At 44.1% G+C, this 21,677-nt stretch overlaps 1 protein-coding gene across 1 annotated transcript; it reads left to right on the top strand.

Moving 5' to 3' along the window:
- The first annotated feature begins 2,803 nt into the window (after nt 1-2,803).
- Nucleotides 2,804-15,059, top strand: LOC124973862 (protein FAM240B-like). Its single transcript, XM_047537549.1, has 2 exons — nt 2,804-2,946; nt 14,966-15,059. Exons 1-2 carry the CDS (start codon nt 2,804-2,806, stop codon nt 15,057-15,059), a joined length of 237 nt encoding a protein of 78 aa, XP_047393505.1.
- Nucleotides 15,060-21,677: the final 6,618 nt, after the last annotated feature.

The raw sequence follows: 21,677 nt of genomic DNA, 5'->3' as shown, positions 1-21,677 counted from the left end.
AGACCCTGTCTCTAAATAAAATATAAAAAAGGCTGAGGATGTGACTCAGTGGCTAAGTGCCAGTGGGTTCAATACCTGATACCAAAAAAAAAAATAGTTTTTACCTTTTAAATAAAAAATAAAATTATAAAGGATCAAATTGCATTATGTGCATGTACAAGTGTGGCATGATGATTTCTACTACCACGTATGATTATGATGCACTGATTAAGAAAAACCCCTAGTAATTAAGTATCTATTTTTATTTGTTCTAATTAGCTATATGTGACAATAGAATGCATTTTAAAAATATTTTTTGTTGTAGATGGGCACAATATCTTTATTTTATTTATTTTTTAAATTTTTTGATTCATTGTACACAAATGGGGTACAAGTGTCGTTTCCCTGGTTGTACACGAAGCAGAGTCACATTGTTTGTGTAATCATACATGTACATAGGGTAGTGATGTTTGTCTCATTCTATTATCTCTCCTTCCCCAGCCCCTACCCACTCTTCACCTAACTCTACACAATCCATCCTTCCTCCATTCTTCCCTTACTCCCTCCCCAAACCCAGTTATGTATTATCATCCACTTTTCAGAGATATCATTCAGCCTTTGGTTTTGGGGGATTGGCCTATTTCACTTAGCATGATGTCCTCCATCTCCATCCATTTATCTGCAAATGCCATAATTTCATTCTTCTTTAAGGCTGAGTAATATTCCACTGTGTATAGGCACCACATTTTCTTTATCCATTCATCTGTTGAAGGGCATCTAGGTTGGTTCCATAGTCTAGCTATTGTGAATTGAGCTGCTAGAAATATCTATTTAAAAAAAAAAGGAAAAATGGAGGGAAAGAAAAGGCAGGGGCAATAAAGAATGGCTGTCATGTGACTGCATTACAGGTGGGAGTTACCCAGAGATCAGCCAGTGGGGGCACCTAGGAAGTGTGCTCTCCCCATCCCCCACAGTCTCCTTCCCACATCCCCACATCCTCCCACATGCTCCTGGCTCTGGCCACAGAAACTACTAGATGATTAGAAGACAGGCCCAGGAGGAAGAGTAAGAAATGTGGGCTTTTAAAATCTTACAGAATTGATAGAGCGGCTGCTTTCCCTTCCAAGATTCCTCCTATCTCAGGACATTTCCATCGAGAAGGCTTCGCTGTCCCTCTGACAGTGGCCTCAGATTCTATTAGAAATATAACATAATGGTAGTAGAAATGTTATGTACTGTAAATATTAAATAATAATTTATTTATTTTTTCTCTGAAGTCCATTTTAAACTCCTCTCCAAACCCAGTCCTGTGGACTGAGCCAGGGGGACCTGGTTGGTGTGGAATCACTGGACTTCGTAGCAGGGGAGGAGGGACGAGGTCCCTTTCCAATCTGCAGCCAGGCTGAGGCTCTGAGCAGGTGCAGGCAGCAGGCAGGGAGAGATCTGTTTTGCTGTGCTTCCCATTTGCCTGCCTGATGAAGCCCCTATGGTCCAGAAAATTGGCACCTTTGGGCACAAAGCCCACACCCTGAAGCATGGCGTTCTCCAAGATTCACACACAGGCCCAGCAAGCTGGCTGAGGATGTAGCCATTTGCAAAGACGGTGGCCACTCCTAGTGCTGAGGATCAGAAGAGCAAGGAGCAGGTTCTGGGTAGATGAGCAGACCCAAACTCACCTCCACCCAGCAAACCCATGTTCAGTGGTGAGGCCGTGGTCAGGGTCTCCTCAGTGTCCTCATCTGACATGAGTGGAGAGTCTTCCATTTCACAGGGTTGCAGGGAGGAGCAAAGAAACTGTGTGTAAGATGCTTATCAGGGAAAAGTAAAAGTGCAGGTAATTACTCAATAAATGGTAGAGGTCAATGTCATTGTATGAGTAACAATGGAAAAAATATAACATTTACTGAGTGCCTGCCTTTGCTCTGCTTTGTGTTTGGTTTTTGTGTATGCTTTTATTTTTGTTTTTGCTTTTGTTATTGAGGATTGAATCCTTGGGTGCTCCACTACTGAGCCACATCCCCAGCCCTTTTTTATTTTTATTTTGAGACAGGATCTTGCTGAGTAGTTTAGGGCCTTGCTAAATTGCTGATATTGGCCTTGAACTTGTGATCCTCCTGCCTCAGCCTCCTGAATCACTGGGACTACATGCAAGTGCCATGGTGCCTGGCCAGAGTTTTTGATTACTCATTTTATACACACACATACACATCCATAGGCAAACTATAAAATAAATGATAAAGATAGTTTAAAAAAGTTTAAATCATAAATCTCATAAAGATATAGAATGAATGCATGCCAAGGATTTTATTTTACTTATAAATAGTGAGAAAATATTCAACTGATATTCAAAGGGAAATTCAAAGAACACACAAATGTAGGCAATCGGGAATCCTCAAATGAATTTATAAGCAGATGAAAAATGGATTGATATCCATAGGTGTTATCATTTGCATCCCACTGGACAAAATTTATTTGAATTTCTATGTTCAGAGAATCATTTACATTATTATAATTTTTCTATAATTTACAGAATTGCAAAATTGTTCGAAGGCACTGGAAGGGGCAGGCCGTTACAGATCCAGTCTGGAAGGGCTACCAGACATCCTTTTTATTTCTGTTCACTTCAAAAATGTGTTCCCAACATTCTCTGATGTAACTGTCATCATCCTTAGCTGCAGCCAAGAAAACAGATTCAAATGTGAGCATGTGGTGTGTCTACACTTACAGGAAAAAGCATCAGACAGCAGCTGGCTTCAGACTCACCCAAAATTAAAGTGTCTTTACTGAGAGGGCTGGGCCTCACTGTGCCTCTTGTGCTTCAGGGATGAACAATCAATACATCCTCCGGGAAGTCTTCTGCTGTGAAACCTGCCACAAGCTCAAGAGCTTCTGGGAAAAAGAAATCAGCAAACAGACTTGCTACCAAGAGCTGGAGGAGGACCGCCAGGGAAGGAGCGCCCTGAGAAAGTAGGTGAATTGTTTCTCCATTACCATTGGTCAGTAGGCTTCCCCAGAAATTCACCAGCTGTGAAGAGCAGGGGCTGAATCAGCTTCATCATCTCCTGTCCAAGGATGGGCAGAGGATGGGGTGCCACGGGCTGCGCAGCACAGGAGGAAGTGAGAGAAGATTTGAAGGAAGCAGGTCCCAGGGAGGGCTCTCCACATGTCCGGGCTTGGGTCAAGTGGCAGAAGGCAGGAACTAGTGGGAGTCTAGGCCAGAGCCTGCTGGGGTCTGTGGGACAGGTGCAAACCCAGTTGGCGCCTTCGAATGATTCTGGTGGGCCTTGGGCTGTGGTGTGGCTGCAGCTGGTCCCAAATCCAGGCTGCTCGAGGACAGGGCATGTCCTGCCCAGAGTGTTCCAGCTGGGTGAGGAGACTCAGCAAAGGTTGGTCTGGAGATTGGCTGAACCTTCTCCCACCTTGGAGAAGGCCAGTTCTGGGAGGGGCAGCCCTGCCCCAGCCAGCAGGCTTCTTAAGCTGCCAAACGCACGTCACACAGAAGCTAGAAGCCAAGGTTAGTACAGCCGTGCACTCAGTCTTGCCACATCCACACCAGAATTTCTCAGGTGTGTCTGCACTCCATTTGGCACAGGGTTTGTGGCACTACTGACACATAGGGCCAAATGACTCTCGGCTCTGCGGGGCTGTCTTGTGCTTTGTAAGGTGCTCAGCACAAGCCTGGCCTGGAGTGTTCCACTCACATCTGGTGAACAGAGGTTCCCTGGAGGGCAGAGGGGTCCCTGTTAAGAGCCAATGGCTCACGGAGTTGGAAACACCTTTTTATTTTTTCTTTTTTTATTTTTATTTATTTATTTTTATTTTATTTTATTGTAAACAAATGGGATACATGTTGTTTCTCTGTACGTGGCGTAAAGGCATACCATTTGTGTAATTATAAATTTACAAAGGGTAATGCTGTTTGATTCATTCTGTTATTTTTTTCCTTCCCCCATCCCTCCCACCCCTCTTTTCCCTCTATACAGTCCTTCCTTCCTCCATTCTTGCCCCCCTCCCTAACCCTATCTCTAACCCTAACACTAACCCCTCCCAAACCCCATTATGTGTCATTATCCACTTATTAGCGATATCATTCGTCCTTTTTTTTTTTGAGATTGGCTTATCTCACTTAGCATGATATTCTCCAATTTCATCCATTTGACTGCAAATGCCATAATTTTATCATTCTTTATGGCTGAGTAATATTCCATTGTATATATATACCACATTTTCTTCATCCATTCATCAATAGAAGGACATCTAGGTTGGTTCCACAATCTGGCTATTGTGAACTGAGCAGCTATGAACATTGATGTGGCTGTATCTCTGTAATATGCTGATTTTAAGTCCTTTGGGTATAGGCCAAGGAGTGGGATAGCTGGATCAAATGGTGGTTCCATTCCAAGTTTTCTAAGGAGTCTCCACACTGCTTTCCAGAGTGGCTGCACTAATTGGCAGCCCCACCAGCAATGTATGAGTGTACCTTTCTCCCCACATGCTCGCCAACACCTGTTGTTGCTTGTATTCTTGATAATCGCCATTCTAATTGGGGTGAGATGGAATCTTAGGGTGGTTTTGATTTGCATTTCTCTTATTACTAGAGATGTTGAACATTTTTCCATATGTTTGTTGATTGCTTGTAGATCTTCTTCTGTGAAGTCTCTATTCATTTCCTTAGCCCATTTGTCGAGTGGATTATTTGCATTCTTGGTGTAGAGTTTTTTGAGTTCTTTATAGATTCTGGAGATTAGTGCTCTATCTGAAGTATGATTGGCAAAGATTTTCTCCCACTCTGTAAGCTCTTCCTTCACATTGCTGATAGTTTCCTTTGCTGAGAGAAAGCTTTTTAGTTTGAATCTATCCCAGTTATTGATTTTTGCTTTTATTTCTTGGGCTATGGGAGTCCTGTTAGGGAAGTCTGGTCCTAAGCCGACATGTTGAAGCTCTGGACCTACTTTTTCTTCTATAAGATGCAAGGTCTCTGGTCTGATTCTGAGGTCCTTAATCCATTTTGAGTTTAGTTTCGTGCATGGTGAGAGATATGGGTTTAGTTTCATTCTGTTGCATATGGATTTCCAATTCTCCCAGCACCATTTGTTGAAGAGGCTATCTTTTCTCCATTGCATATTTTTGGCCCCTTTGTCTAGTATGAGAAAATTGTATTTATTTGGATTTGTGTCCATGTCCTCTATTCTGTACCATTGATCCACCTTTATATTTTGGTACCAATACAATGCCGTTTTTGTTACTATTGCTTCATAGTAGAATTGAAGATCTGGTATTGCGATACCCCCTGCTTCACTCTTTGTATTGAGGATTGCTTTAGCTATTCTAGGTTTTTTATTCTTCCAGATGAATTTCATAATTGCTTGCTCTATTTCTGTAAGGCACATCATTGGGATTTTAATTGAAATTGCATTGACTCTGTATAGCACTTTTGGCAGTATGGTCATTTTGACAATATTATTTCTTCCTATCCAAGAACATGGGAGATCTTTCCATCTTCTGAGGTTTTCTTTAATTTCTTTCTTTAGTGTTCTGTAGTACTCACTGTAGAGGTCTTTCATCTATCAAAAGATATAGACTGGCAGATTGGATTAAAAAGAAAGATCCAACAATATGTTGCCTGCAAGAGACTCACCTCATAGGAAGAGATACCCATAGACTAAAGGTGAAAGGATGGAGAAAAACATACCATGCACATGGATTCAGCAAAAAAGCTGGAGTATCCATCCTCATTTCAGATAATGTGGACTTCAAGCCAAAGTTAGTCAGAAGGGATAAAGAAGGACATTTCATACTGCTTAAGGGAAGCATAAATCAGCAAGATATAGCAATCATAAACATCTATGCCCCAAACAGTGGCTCATCCATGTATGTCAAACAAATCCTTCTCAATTTTAGAAAACAAATAGACCATAACACAATAATACTAGGTGATTTTAACACGCCTCTCTCACCACTGGACAGATCTTCCAAACAAAAATTGAACAAAGAAACCATAGATCTCAATAACACAATCAATAACTTAGACTTAACAGACATTTATAGAATATACCATCCAACCAAGAGCGAATACACTTTCTTCTCAGCAGCATATGGATTCTTCTCTAAAACAGACCATATATTATGCCACAAAGCTAATGTTAGCAAATACAAGAAGATAGAGATACTACCTTGTATTCTATCAGATCATAAAGGATTGATGTTACAAATAAATGAAAGAGTAAAAAACAGAAACTACTCCAACACCTGGAGATTAAACAATATGCTATTATATGATGAATGGATAACAGAAGATATTAGGAAGGAAATTAAAAAATTCTTAGAGGTAAATGAGAACAAAGAAACATCATATCAAAATCTCTGGGACACTATGAAAGCAGTACTTAGAGGAAAATTTATTTCATGGAGCACATTTAATAAGAGAAGTAAAACTCAACAAATAAACAACCTAACACTACAGCTAAAAGCCCTAGAAAAAGAAGAACAGACCAACACCAAAAGAAGTAGAAGACAGGAAATAGTTAAACTCAGAGCTGAAATCAACAAAATTGAAACAAAAGAAACAATAGAAAAAATTGACAAAATAAATAGTTGGTTCTTCAAAAAAATAAACAAAATTGATAAAACTTTAGCCACACTAACAAAAACAAGATGAGAGAAAACCCAAATCACTAAAATTCAGAATGAACAAGGAAATATCACAACAGACACGACTGAAATACAAAACATAAATAGAAGCTATTTTCTAAATCTATACTCCAACAAAATAGAAAATTTTGAAGACATCAACAGGTTTCTAGAGACATATGAATTGGCTAAACTAAACGAGGAGGACATACACAATTTAAATAGACCAATTTCAAGTAATGAAATAGAAGACGTCATCAAAAGCCTACCAACAAAGAAAAGTCCAGGACCAAATGGGTTTTCAGCCGAGTTCTACAAAACCTTTAAAGAAGAGCTCATTCCAATACTTCTCAAAGTATTCCATAAAATAGAAGAGGAGGGAACCCTCCCAAACTCATTCTATGAAGCCAATATCACCCTGATACCTAAACCAGACAGAGACACATGGAGGAAAGAAAATTTCAGACCAATATTCTTAATGAACATCGACGCAAAAATTCTCAACAAAATTTTAGCAATCACATACAAAAACATATTAAAAAGAGTGCACCATGATCAAGTGGGTTTCATCCCAGGGATGCAAGGTTGGTTCAACATCAGGAAATCAAAAAATGTCATTCACCATATCAACAGACTTAAAGTTAAGAATCACATGATTATTTTGATAGATGCAGAAAAAGCATTTGATAAAATACAGCATCCCTTCATGCTCAAAACACTAGAAAAAATAGGGATATTGGGAACCTTCCTTAACATTGTAAAGGCCATCTATGCTAAGCTCATGGCTAATATCATTCTAAATGGTGAAAAACTGAAAGCATTCCCCCTTAAAATTGAAGCAAGGCAGGGATGCCCTCTTTCACCACTTCTTTTCAAAATCATCCTTGAAACTCTAGCCAGAGCAATTAGACAGACCAAAGAAATTAAAGGTATTCGATTAGGAAAAGAAGAACTCAAACTATCCCTGTTTGCTGATGATATGATTATATACTTAGAGGAACCAGGAAATTCCACCAGAAAACTTTTAGATCTCATAAGTGAATTCAGTAAAGTAGTGTGATATAAGATCAATGCACATAAATCTAAGGCATTTTTATACATAAGTGATGAATCTTCAGGAAACACCATTTTAAATCACAAACAAAATGAAGTCCCTGTCAGCTGTATCTCCATGAACCAAAAAAATTGCTCTTCCTGTCCACTTCACTGTTACAGTCCCCAGCACGTGAGGTCACACAAAGTGTCAGGGTTCATTGGCAGATGAGTGTGTGCACACAAAACCAGCTTCACAGAAAGATCCCCCAGTGGGATGGGAAGAGTGGAAGACGGGGAAGAAGGGGAACGTGTCTGTCCCCGTTGGCAGGTGGACGTTCTCGCTCTAGGCAAAGAGATTGCCTGAACAGGGGGCGTATTCACGGGTGTGGGGAACATGCATCCCGTGTGTGTGTGTGTGTGTGTGTGTGTGTGTGTGTGTGTGTGGTTATGATACGAGGCCAGTACCTGCCCCAGGTGTGCAGTGATGGGAGCAGCTCTATCAGGTGGGAACAGCCCGCTAGCCAGGGGGATGGTCGGTGTGTGACTTGCTGGACAGCAGGGCTCCTGATTCCTGTGTCTGTCCAGTGTGGGCTGAGCTAACAAAAGGCACAGTTCTGATGGCTTAAACTATTTTTTTTTTTTTGGTACCGGGATTTGAACCCAGGGGTGCTTAACCACTGAGCCACATCCCCATCCCTTGTTATTTATTTATTTATTTTTGATTTTTGAGACAAGCTCTCACTGAGTTTCTTAGGACCTCCCTAAGTTACTGAGGCTGGTTTTGAACTCGAGGTCCTCCTGCCTCAGCCTCCTGAGCCACTGGGATTAAAGGACCATTCCACTGCACCTGGCTGTCAACATCAAGTTTTAAAAACACTTTTTAAGCCCAGAGAGGATCCTCTCTCCATACCCAGGTAAATTGGGCACTCCCCTGAGGGTCACACTCTAGAGCAGCCATGGAGTGAGGATACCTCCCTCCCCTAGTCCTGGACCACTGGTTCTCTGGAAGCCAGACCCCACACTGAGCCCTGTATGGTAACTTCCTACCCAGAAGCCCTGCAGTGCTGGATTAAAGGCAAATTTTGTGATATGACTTGATTTTTCTAGGGATAGCAATTGTGTGTGTGTGAGTGTGTGTAAACATGTGTAATATGCTTGTACAGGACAACAATGAGAAGAAAATGTGCTTAGATATAATAAGTGGCTATTTTTAGATGGTGGAATTGCAGACTGGAGGGACGTGTATGCTCCTATTTTCCCCAGTTGCTCTAACGAGATTGTGGCATTGGGTATTTAGGAGAAATTTGTTTAAAAGGCCACCAAAGGCCAGTGGTCCATAGAGAAAATGCATTATTTCCCCAGGCACCCATATGCCCAGAAAGGAACCCTTCCATAGTGTGGGGTCGTGTTCTCTTCCTTCGACATGTGTCATCGTGAGATACTTCATTGTCATCTCTCCCAATAAATGGATGTTTAGAGACATGGATGTCACTTCTGCCTTGCTTGGGACAGGAGGGTCGTGAGGAGCTGGGAGAGGACTTTTCTGAGGTCTGTTCAGCCATTCTCAAGCCCACTGTCCAGAGCTACACTTTTATCAACTGTACATAAAAAAAAAGGAAAAAACCTGAAGCCTTCTTCACCTGGAAGCCAACAATGAAAACCTACTTGCTACCAGATCGCCCAAGAAGAGTCTAGATATTTTGAAACTGAAACCAGAAAGGCAGAACATTTGTTTAAACCCCCACTGATCTGAGTGAACAGTTTGAAACACTGTCCTACCAGAGCGACCGTCCCCTGGTGTGTACTCACAGGACAAGGGAAGCCAAACCCCGGTCCAACACCACCCCTTGTTCCTTCCAGTCCAGTAACACAGTGGTTATGTTGTTCCCCTGGAGAAGTTGGGGGCTCTTTGTAAACATCCCCCTGGGACAGAGTGACACCAGTCAAGCATGGCGTGGATTCTGCACCAATCATACCTCCTGGTTTGCCTGGGGTGGGCTGGCACTACATCTATCCTTCCAGTCTAACTTTCTTTCATTCTCTTTTATTTTTAAAAGCATCTGTTTAGATGATAAATCTGTCAACATCTAAATCTAAGTGACCAGTCTATAGCTATAACTGAGAAACTGTACAGCAATTTGGTAAAAAAGTAATGTTTTAAGGCAAACAGTGAGGTCTTTAAAGTACCTCTTCAGAATTTAGAGGAACTCAGTGTTGGATAGACATCAAATCTGGTGAAATTGCAAGGGGGAGAGGGCTTCAGTCCTGTCCAGAGTCCACTTGCTCCCTCTGCTCTGTTGCCTGCCCATCAGCTCTATCCATCAGGATGCTTGTGGCCGCCAGCAACAGAATATCCTGCTCTCAATGAGCCATCCAGGTGAACCACAATTTCAAACTTTTCACAAGAGTTAGCCTACGAGCCATGCATGGTGGCACATGCCCATAATCCTAGGAGGCTGAGGCAGGAGAATCACAAGTTCAAAGCCAGCTTCAGCAACTTAGCAAGGCCCTAAGCAACTCAGTGAGACTGTCTCTAAATAAAATATAAACAAGGCCTGGGCTGTTGCTCAGCAGCTAAAGGCCCCTGGGTTCAATCCCCACTACCAAAAGAAAAAAAAAAAAGAGTTAGTCTACAAAGGATAATCAGAGAGGATGTTTATTAGGTAAATTTGTCATTTAAACCAAAAATAGAAAATGTGGTTGGTAAATTGAGTTGCTCAGATGAGCATGTGGAAGCTTTTCAGCCTGTGTCAGCTGACTGAGCTCTGCCCCATGACCAGAGACTGGGGCAGTGAGCAGTGGGTCACAAAGAAACCAAGCTCAGACCCCAATCCCCACACCAAGGAAAACAACTCTAAAGACCTGTTCCCTACTGGAATGCAGGAAGAGGAGCAGAATCCCATCTAACATTTCATATGAAACCAAAGCACAGAAGAGAAGATTAGAGTAACAAGAGCTGAAATAGGAGATGGAGAATCTGTCAGTTATACATTTCTCCAGGGCAGGGATCGCTCTTTCCACTACTCATCTTTACATATGGCAGCCATGGTCATGGCCCCACTCAGTGCTCCTTTAGGGAGCAATTGAATGATCCTCTAGCTACTGCCTTTCCACATCTATTATGGTGGCCAAGCTGCCCCAGCCTGCAGCCAGGCATGGCACAGGTGGCCTTTCCACAGAAGTCCTGCAAGACAGGGCTCCTCTGAGAGACAAAGTTTACTCAGAGATGCCCCATCAGCCCAGCAGAGCTCTCTCTGAACCGGACTGTGCTGCGGGGCTCTTCCCACCCGTCATTTCTTCTCTCTGTCCCTCTTCCACAGACGTCAGACCAGTGGCCCTTCCTAACCACTTCTGGACCCTCCCACTGTGTTTTCCCCAGGTCTTTCCCCTAAATCTTCTTCTTAGGGGGCCCCAAATAACAGATGTTTAATGCCGGCAAATGATGGAAAAGTATATTTACAGGCCCAACTGATCCTTACTGGCTCCCAATAAGGGCACTATAATTATGGTTTAAGAGCTTCACAATCATCACCTGCTTTCTAGGTAAGGCCCATACTTCTCAAGAGAATCTGTGCTCCTAGACAGGAACTACAACTCCTGAACAACTCAGAAGAATCCAGAACAGCAAATAATAAGCATTGTTTGGCCCCCATTTGAAAAATGAGGTATTTCTAGGCTGAAGGTAAAAATGTTCCTGGTGAGCTTTAATACCTATTTTCTCACTCCTCTCACCTGTCTGAATCTATATGCTAATTTTTAAGCATTGTCTTCCTCGCAATGACCGACCTTGTTGCAAAGCAAAAGCTCCATTTATATTCGCCAGTTTACTGAGAACCCAAAAGTAAGCAGAAACAACACAGTGATGAAAGATATTGATCCAAAAAGGAGCCACAATCAGTCTAAATATCCATAAACCAGGATTTAAAGGTCACTGGGGAAGATGGGGACCTGAATCCTTCACTGTTAGGCAATAAATAGTGGCAGGGCTGCTATAAAAAGTGAATAAATGTGTTCTGAATCCCAGATTCCTAAACCGTGTCCTAGAACAAATGCCTCAGACCAAATGTGTTGATTCAGGTCCTCTAAGAAGCAGAGGCAAGGCGAGATGAGGTGTGCATGAGATTTACTGGTGGAAGCACCTATGGAAGAAAAGCAGGAAAGAGGTGGAGGTGAGCTGATCAGTGCTTAACAGCCGTCTCTGGGGAATGCACACAGGTAAATACACACCCAAGTCTGCTACAGGTCTCACTGGTACAAAGGCCCCATAGCACACACTTACACATAATAGGAAAACACAAAATGTTCTTTATTGGAAATTTTAGGTAGCCAGCTGATTCTTCCAGCCTGCTTTTATGAGTTTTTGCCACCCTCTTGTATCTACAGCAAACCATGCAATTCAACCAAGACTGACAAAATCAGACAACAAATAAGTGTCTGATTACTATCCAGCTCAGTGAAGTTCATGTCATTGATCATTATCAATTTTTTTAATTCTAAAAGAGCATTTTTATCAATTTTTTGAATTCCAAAATGTTAGCGATAGACATGACATGCTTCTAACTTTAATCTACATTATTAAAATTTCCTCAGTGACTCTCTTAAATGTAGACCAGGGGGTCAGCAAATACTTTTTCAAAAGGACCAAGTAGTAAATATTTTTGGTTTAATAAGTCATATAATCTGGGCAGCAATGACTCAACTCTGCCATTGTACCAAGAAAACAACTGTGGCCATTTGTCAACAAAATAGGTAAACACATAAATAGGGCCCAACAAAACTTTATTTACAAAAACAGGCAACTGTCTAAATTTGACTGGAGGGACAGTTCTTTGTTTGGCAGTGAACAAAGTAAATCAAATCTTGTGTTTAATAGTATTTGCTGATTTGCATGTTGTGAATGTTCCCGCCATAGTCTACTCAGGCTGCCGGTGCTGTCCATGCAGACAAGTTCTGAGGCAATTCTTGGGTACGGCTCCCCATCACACACTGTCCTCACCAAACAGAGGCAGTAGACCTTGACCCCAGTGAAGCACAGAGGTCTGTGAGGTGTGATAAAATAGGAAGTGGTGAAATCTGTATATTTATCACTTCTTGTTTTGATACAATTTAATTAACTATAAGTTTCTATAATTTACTTTTAATAGTGTCTGCATTTAATAACTCAAAAATCTAATAATTAATAAATAGCCCTCACAGACTGTATATCATAAACCAGCTCCAGCACACCCCTGGGGGGAAGGCCAAGAAAGTGGCAAGAGTCTTCAGACTCTGATGCAGGCCTGACCTCTGTGCCCGAGTAATGGAAGGAAGGAGGCCTGGGTGGACAGCAGGACTGGCCTCATAATTTGGGCCAAACTGATGGGGAGACCTTTAGCCAAAGTCACCTGGGAAAAAAGTTCTGCTGCTGCAGGAATGGCTGTGCTCAGCAGTGCTGGTTCACCAGCTAGGGGCAGCCTTCAGGAAGTTTGGCCTTGGCATCTGCCTGGGGGGCAGACACAGCCATATCTGCAAAGAACCCCAGCAGCTGCCCAGGTAGTGCAGCCCCCAGTCAGCCTAGGCCACATCCGAGAGCCCAGTCTTCATGGCCACTGCCCCAAGTCAGAGCCAAGTTCCTTTTGTGAATGAACGAATCCACATTAAGAAGTCCATCAAGTTCTATGCCACCCCCACAGCAAACCTTGTTGGTTAGGGGTGGAAGAGCCCAGTTGACAAAAGTCAATGTAGGTAGAAGAGGACTTTGTTACAGGGCCTTTCAGAGATGGGTACCAGGGAGCTTTTATAATGCTGGACATTCTCCTGATTGGAGAAGCTGATTACAAATTATGACACGGAATGACTAGTTCACAACCTAGAGAAGAAATATAATTATAAAAATTACTAATAGGTGGATATCAGAATAGAAGGTCCTAGAAGCTCAACATATTTTTCTCAGGCCATCTTCCCGCTCTGGGAACAGCAGTTCCAGGCCCTCTGTCCCCTCTTCAAGCAGGCAAGGCCTATTGAAATGTCATTGACTTCTGTTCTAAGTTAACATGGAGGAAGATGACAGTTGATGTCCTGTGACTTTCCCCCGTGTCCCTCATTCTGTCCACACTTCAACTCCAGTCCTTGGTTGCTAACGTGCTTCAGCCATGAGCACCACTAAACAACAGACTGACTCCAAATTCTTTCCATTCTTTCCTGGGCCCATAATTGAGCAGAGTCTTAAATAAATTTTCCTGGAGCCAATTTGGTGCCTAGAGCCTTCAAAATATTTGTCTTCTCTAAGTTACAATATTTCACCTGGCAAATCTCTCTCAGGAAAGTAGACTGGAAGATCAAAAGTGTATTAAGCATTGCATTCATTTGAGAGTTATTCACAAGAGTGGAAAATTAATGCACATCTAATTTTTCTTTGTTCTTTTTTATAACTTTGGATTTTTCTGTATTAAGCTGGTTGTACTACCTAATATCCAGCACCTCCAGATCCTTTCCTTTTTCTTGCAAGTCCATAATTGAGTAAAATTTAACACCATCACCTTGCTGGTTAGGATTTCAATACATGCTTTGGGGGGAGTGTGGGAAAAGTATTCCCATCACAGCAGATTCAAAGTCCACTTTTTTTTAACATAGATGTTTAACTATGTTGAAGCACCCATTTTTTTTTAAATACTCTCCTTCCTCCACTTAGTTTTCTCTGCCCCTTGCCACAAATCAATTAGCCACATTAGTGTGTATTTCTGGACTCTTCTGTGCCAACACCTGCCTGCCTGTTCCTTTGCCAAGGTCACACTATAATGATCCCAGGTTTATATTAATCAATTAGTGATCAGGTAGTGATTTTGAGGCAATATAAATTAACTATTAAGATTAATTTGTATTAACTTATATTAAGTAGTAAGACAATATAAATTATTATAGGGGTATTTTTTGCTGGGTTTGTTTTTTTAAGATGGGGTCTTACTACATTATTGAGGCCCAGGTTGACCTAAAGTTCCTGGGTTCAAGTGATCCTCCAGCCTCAGCCTCCAGAAGCTGAGACTATACGCACGCAACTTTCCAGACACAATTGGCAACCAGCTTGTCAGTCACTACAGAAATGCCTGCCTTGGACTTTGATAGGAATTGCATGAAGTCTAATACCAATTTGGGAAAGATTAATGTGGGGGAAACTACCTCTTCACAGTCTTCACCCATCTTTTTATTCCTTTCCTTTATTCCTGTAAAATCTCTGGGCTTCATTTTAAAAATACTTCAGAGAAGAAAAAGAAAATGTTTTGCAGGGATGGCAGCTTTGGAGACAAGTGTGCTGATGACCTCGTGTGCTGTGTCCCCTCCCCAGGCTCTGGGAAGAATGGAAGCAGAGGCTGGAGAAGAGGCTGAGGGTGCTGGACAGTCCAGATGAGAAGGAGAAGCCGGCTGACCCTGTTAACTGAGGACTTCATGCCTCGCCAGCTTCAAAGAGAGTGAGACATCAAGGGCCTTTCTAGGAGAAAAAGCTAGCACCCAGGTCATGCTGAGTTACTGAGCAGGGGCTCCATTTGCTCACCCACCTGTTAAGGGATTTACGTGGGAAACCCCCCACCCTGAGTGCTAATGGGGGTTACTATCCTGCTCAGTCCTCTCTGCACAGAGGATGGGGTGATTGCAAATGGGATCACAAGTTTGGTTGTTTAATATAAAAGCTCTTGGAATTAGCAGCCCCCGGTTTCAAAGATCCATGTAGCATACACTAGCTCCCCATCCTCTTTGCCTTCTGAAATCTGAATGTTTCCTCTCAACTTCCAGAAGGTAAAGATCCCAGTAGAAACTAGGCTTCCCCATAGCTCCTGGAATGCAAAAGTCAAAACCAAAACAAAACACAACAAAAAGGCCCTCTGCTATCTTTTCCCCCATTTACGTATACAGAGATGGAATTGCCTCCAGAAATAAAGCTATTATTATGTTAAAAATTGAACAGGATGGTTTGATAGTGAACTCAATTTTTTTCTCTTCCTGTGAATCTGGGTTTGGTTTTTCATAAACCTGTTTAATTGAAAACATGTTGGAAGCCAGGTGAAGGGGTGTACAGCTGTGACCCCAGCGGCTCAGGAGGCTGAGGCAGGAGGATCGTGAGTTCAAGGCCAGTATCAGCAACTTACCAAGACTGTCTCAAAATAAAAAAGGGCTGGGGATAGGGATGCAACTCAGTGGTTAAACAGCAAGTTCATTCTCTAGTGCAGAGCAGGAGTGGAGGGAGGGAGGGAAGGAGGGAGGAAAGGAGGGGTGAAAGCAGAGCAGTACTAAGTAAACAGTGGGTCCCTGCCCTGGACATTTCCCCTGACATTGCCTGCCCTGGCCTTACACACCTGCCTTGGCCAGTTTTCTCATAGAACAGCAAGTGTCAGCATCAGCTGCCCCAGACACATTCTGAAAGTTGAAGCCATCCCACATTAGCCTCCTGGTGGGTCCCAGATCGTGGCCTTCTATAGTGGCACTGGAGAGCACTCCTCTGCCCGGGAGCTCTTACTGCAAGACAGAAGCAGAGGGCATAGAGCAGGGAAGCCTGGGCCTCCAAGGAACACAGGGGTGAGAGAGACAGAGGGGCGGTGGGGGCACAGCTTCACAGTGCTGGGGAGGACATATCAGGCCTCACAGATGACATGTGCGGTCAGTACCTGCTGCTCTCGAAAACTAGAGACCTCATCATGACTGAGTGCCACAGGGAGCAAGAAGGGTCGGACTCACCGTACTCATCACAGTGAGATCTGGGAATGATGCTTAATGCCTGAGCCCTGATCTGGGCTCTTATTCATCTGCATACAACAGACAAGCTCTAGACCCCCACCGCAAAAGCCGAACAAAGTATGGACAAGGAGGCTAACAACAAAACAGAACTTCAGTAAGGACAGAGAACCACAGGAACAAACACCAGGACACCCAAACACTTCTAGGGGACAGCAGAAGCCCTCCAAGAAACTGGTGCTTCAGCCAGACCTAGACCATAATAATAATGACTTCACTATGGATACACACCTCAAAACACCACACTGTATACTCTAAATACACGTAAGTAAATATGGACGAGAGTCACCCAGGAAAATGGAGCAGGAGGTGTCTCAGCAAAGGGGAGCAGAGGGGCAGGGAGCTGGGGGCCCTGGGGAGATGAAGGACAGGGTAATGTGTTTCTGCGACACAGAGAAAGAGACAGGCGCTCAGTTGCAGGAGAGTGGAGAGGGTAACAAGGACCTCTGGAGGCAGGCTAGAGAATCTGGACTCACCCACAGGACAGCAAAGAGCCATCGGCAGGTAGAGGAATGAACTGCCTACATTTGCATTGCTCATTTTTCTCAATTTTCAAATATGCAAACACATGTGCATAGAATTTTATGGAAATGCACAAATAGAATCATACCATGTGTGTAAGTCAGTCATCGCTGTGACAAAATAAATCAGCTTAAACAGAGGAAAGATGTATTTCAGCTCACGGTTTTGGAAGTCTGGTTCTGTTTCCATGGTCTCCATGACAGAACAAGGACATGAGCAATAGAACACAGATGGCTTGCAGGTTGGTTGAATGGAGAGGAGTGAGGCACCCAGCATTTGAAAATACAGTGTTCATTTATTTTAACCATTAACAACTTAATGAGGGTTAAGTACAAAAACAACAGGAGCCCATGGAGAGCAGAGCCAGTTGGTTCTGCAACTGCTCCACTACTGTGGGGCCTGGGGCACACACCCATAATCCCAGCTGCTCAGGAGGCTGAGGCAGGAGGAGCACAAGCTCAAAGCCAGCCTTAGCCACTTAGCAAGGCCCTAAGAAACTCAGTGAGACCCTGTCTCTAAATAAAAAATAAAAACACACTGGGAACATGTCTCAGAGGTTACACACCCCTGGGTTCAATCCCTGGTACAAAAAACAAAGAGCTCCACTTCTTACCAATGTCTCTGGGATGGGGTGCCCAACCCCCTGAGCCTTGGGTTCCTCATCTGCAGCAATGGGCATGCTGACACCTATTGCTCAAGAGCAGGTGTAATTCCCTGGAGCAGAACCTGGCCCAGAGACAGCCCTCAGTGCTGCACCTGAACTCTCAGCCTCCCCACCTGTCTCTGCCTCCTCCTGGACATCACCAGCCTGAGCCCATGAAAAGTGCATGGCCTGCAGTACCCACACCTCCCTATTAATCCAAACCCCCTGCAAAACTGTTTTAAATTCACAGGACTCCTGGGTACCTCTCTGAAAGGTTCTAATGCTGTTGGTCTGATGGGGGTTAGAAATTGTTTTTTTCTCAAAATGCCCTGGAGACCCTAGTGCTCATCCAAGGTGCTCAGCATTGGCTCTCCCATGGAATCTAGTGAAGAGGAGCTACTGACTCTGAGTCTACATGACCAGGCCTTGCAGGGAATGTGAGAGTTTTGGGGTTGCAGCCTCAGGGAGATCTGTGGTCCCCCAGGGAGGGTGAGGGCAGACATTGGAAGAAGGGTCACCCATGTACAGGTGAGAAATGGCTTCTGTGCTCTCAAGGGGTGGGCAGGCTGGGTTGAGTGGGGAGGGATCTGCAGCACTGTAGTGAGGGGTATGGACTCACTTGCATGGGCAAAGGTCACTCAGAGGTTTGTAAGCAGCAGAGTTACTTGCTAAGAACTTGCCTTAGTAACTTAGGTAGCCAACCTGGCAGCAGCATGGAGAATGGACACTACAGGTGCCAGGATTGTCTTTGCTGAAACTCTGACCATCCAAACAGCTTTCTTTGGAAAATATACCACTTCCCATGATCCTCCACTCTTTCAAGTTGAGCAAAAGTACAAATGTGAGTGTGGTCTCAGTACTATGCTGTGGGGACCATGTGAGGGCCATTTTGCTTTACGCTGTGACTCAAGATATACACCTTGAAACTTCCAGCTTTTTATTTCAAAATTAAGTAACACATTTTCTTTAATAATAACTTCTTGTGAAACAAGGCCCGAAGAATGGCAAAAGCTTAAAATCATAGCAACCTAAAGGTGAGCTCAACCGCTCAGAAAAGGTTTCATGAATTTTAAATGGAGGCATGATGGATGCTTGACAAAGAGCTGCAGTGGAAGGTCCTTTTGTCTTTTGGACAGCTAAAAAATAACTCAGTGTCAGTGACAGGAAATCAGAGCACAGAGCGTTCCTTTTCACAAAGCAATTTAACAGCAAGACTGAAAAGGGTTCTCAACTTCCAGACCAGTGTGCAAGCCCTCAGGCTGGTTTGGGTGCTCCTGTGCCCAGAGGAGGAGACACAAGGCCCCTGGTGGCCTTGCTACTGGAGACAGCCTTGTCTATGGGGAGGGATGGGAGAGACAGTGGGTAGGAAAGACTCATTGTGCCAGACATACAGACGAGATGGCAGAACCCAAAGGGGACCAGGTAAAACAGAGGTGTGTTTACAAGAGTGGGCCACCTCCCTGGCACACCTGAGATGGAAACCCTCCTGAAGCACAGGCAGGCTCAAAGCCAGGCCTCCCAGATGACCATGCAAGCACAGGAAGGGGACTTCAGGAAGGAGGAGCTCAGGGCAATTCCCTAGCAGTCACTGGTGCAATAACGTCCTTGAATACACAGATACTATGAACAGTTTAGGACTGACCTGTGTGACAGAGTCCTATGTTAGCTAAGACTATAATGGGTTTTCTTTGAAAATAATAAGTAGCTTGACTTTTTCTGATGACAAAAATACACATCTGTGGCAAAAATTCAGGAAAGGAATAAGAGTATAAAAATTTTCCATAGCGCTTCCAACTTAGCAATCAACACTGCTAATGTTTGGGGAATGATTTCTCTTTATTCATGCAGACTCAAGAAGAAAGGTCAACAATCTTTCCAAAATGAGGTGATTCTTGGAACCGGTTTCTCCATTCAGTAATACATTGTGGATAGTGTACATGAACAAATACAGATCTTCATTTTTTATTGGTTGCATAGTATTTAGATGTGAGTGATTTAATTATTATTCCTGTCTTAATAAATCCCATTTTCATACAATTCCCTTTTAAATGAAAATTAAAGTTTTAATAAGAGTTCAGACCTATTACAGATGAATAGTTGAGCGTGTTCCACTTTAGGAGAATTTACAAGGATTCCTTGCAAAGGATCATGTTACTGCAGATGTGGTCATGTGAAAAGACTGTGCAAACCCTTAAGAATACTTCATCACTCATTAAACAATTCTCTTTGGACTGACTTTCTAGTTTTTCTCTACTATAAGCAATGTTATATGTTTGCACATAATTTTTTGCACACTTGTTCAATGACCTACTTCGGTCCGGCCAGCAGCTCTAGGAAGTGGAAGGGCTGTGGAAGGGGAGCCACAGAGCATGCTGCTCCCAGCTCCCAAACCCACCCTCACTGCGTGCGCTGTAGGTTTTATCTACCAGGGGTCCCTCATAACAGACTGTGAAGGATGGGCAGGAAGGGGATGCCTGTTCCTGCTCACTCTCCATGTGATGAAGGCGGGGCTCAGCCCCTCCTGGGCATGTGGCACAGCCTGACTAATCAAAGAAGGGCCATCCTCTTGGTGCCAGAGCTGGCTGAGAGGTGGGCTCCTGACCCACTGAGCCCAGAAGGAGCCCGAGCCTGGGCTTGGCCTGGAACTCTAGGGTGGGAGCCCTTGCAGCCTGGAGCAACAGTCCTCACATGGGGGAGTGGTACCAAGAAGGAAGCCATTGCCTGTGAGGGTCAAGTTCAGAGAGACAGACTTTTAGTCCCTGGGCCCAGACAGATGTGGAACCAACTTCATATCCTTCAACCCAATTTTGAAAAATAACAACAACAAAAATACCACTTCTTTTTCTCTTGCAATTTAAAACATCCTGGAGAGTGGAGTGGGAGTGCTTTTCCCGGTGCAGCCCCAGCACACAGAGCCCTGCCTGCACCGAGGGATCCTGCCCAAGCCCCACTGTCCCCTGACCACAGCTTGACAGAACTTGGGCGGGGCGCTCAAGGCTCAGAGACAGCAGGGGGCTGGGAAGAGAAGCTGCTTCCAGGCCTGCAAATGGAGGAGATGCCCCCATACCCCACCTTGTGGCTCTCTAGTTGAGTAATAACCCCATCTTAAGAAAGCAAGGGGTGGCTCATGGACAAAGAAATGAGAAATGCTGGAATGCAGAAATGCAAGCAACACATTTTCTGAATTTTCCGCTGAATTCCTCAGAATCTTTTCTGAGCTAGTGGCAAAGTCGGAACCCTCAAAGGCCCTGCACAGTCTGAGTGTGCTGAGCATAAGGAGCATGTGGGGGTCAGTGGCAGGCAGGACGCCAGGCGAGGCCCTTACCCTCTTTGAGCCTCATTCCCTCATGTCTGAAGTACCTACTTTCAGGATGGTGGGGAGATGGCTGTGCACAGGGCCTGAGAAACCCAAAACACAGAGTTGTTACCCCCTCAGCATCAACCCCTGAACTTGCTTCTTCATGGTCGCCCTGACCACCGGCCTCCCCAGGGAAGTTCTTGCCACGTGGACTGCGCTCGGGGCACATCTGCCCAAATGCGGGGCGGCCCTTCCTGTCCACACTGCTCTTCTCACTGGAGGCTTACTCAGAGCTGTGGTTTGGGATAAGTTTGTTTCTCATTTACTCTTTTAATGCCCTTGGAAATTCAGTCTCAGAATGCTGACATTGCAGCGATGTTTTTAAGGAAAAGGGTGCTGGGTGTAGTGTCTGTGGATGGAGGTGCGGCCCTGCGATCCCACATGCTGACTTGGGCTGGTGGAAGGGAACCCAGGTGGGCCACTGGGGTGGCTACCCTAGATTGCTGCCCACAGAGATGATCCTGTGGTGTGAACCCCATCTCTGCCAGGCGCCCCTTCCTGTGAGCTCCTGCCAGGGGTCCATATTCTGTACGTCATTTATTTGGGGCTGGTACCAAAATGTGGTAGGGTTCCTGTTTGTGTGAAAATTCTCATCTCTTCCCATACTTCCTTGATGGCCCTGGGTGTCACCCTCAGGACTGCATCTTTACTAGCCAGGCCCTTCCTAGGAATGAGTCCGAGAGGGCTCCCTGTGCTTGGTCCTAATTGGTGAGGAGTCTTCTCAGTCTTTTTTTTCATCACCAGTAT

The sequence above is a fragment of the Sciurus carolinensis genome, unplaced genomic scaffold (assembly GCF_902686445.1).
Source record: "Sciurus carolinensis unplaced genomic scaffold, mSciCar1.2, whole genome shotgun sequence".
Lineage (NCBI taxonomy): Eukaryota > Metazoa > Chordata > Mammalia > Rodentia > Sciuridae > Sciurus > Sciurus carolinensis.
Note: the sequence above shows the minus strand (reverse complement) of the source record. Positions and strands in the feature narration are given on the sequence as shown.

Excerpts from the sequence above, each read along its gene's own strand:
- LOC124973862 (XM_047537549.1), top strand. The coding sequence starts at position 2,804 with ATGAACAATCAATACATCCTCCGGGAAGTCTTCTGCTGTGAAACCTGC. Across the intron at positions 2,947-14,965 it reads GGAAGGAGCGCCCTGAGAAA|GCTCTGGGAAGAATGGAAGC; the intron begins GTAGGTGAATTG and ends TCCCCTCCCCAG.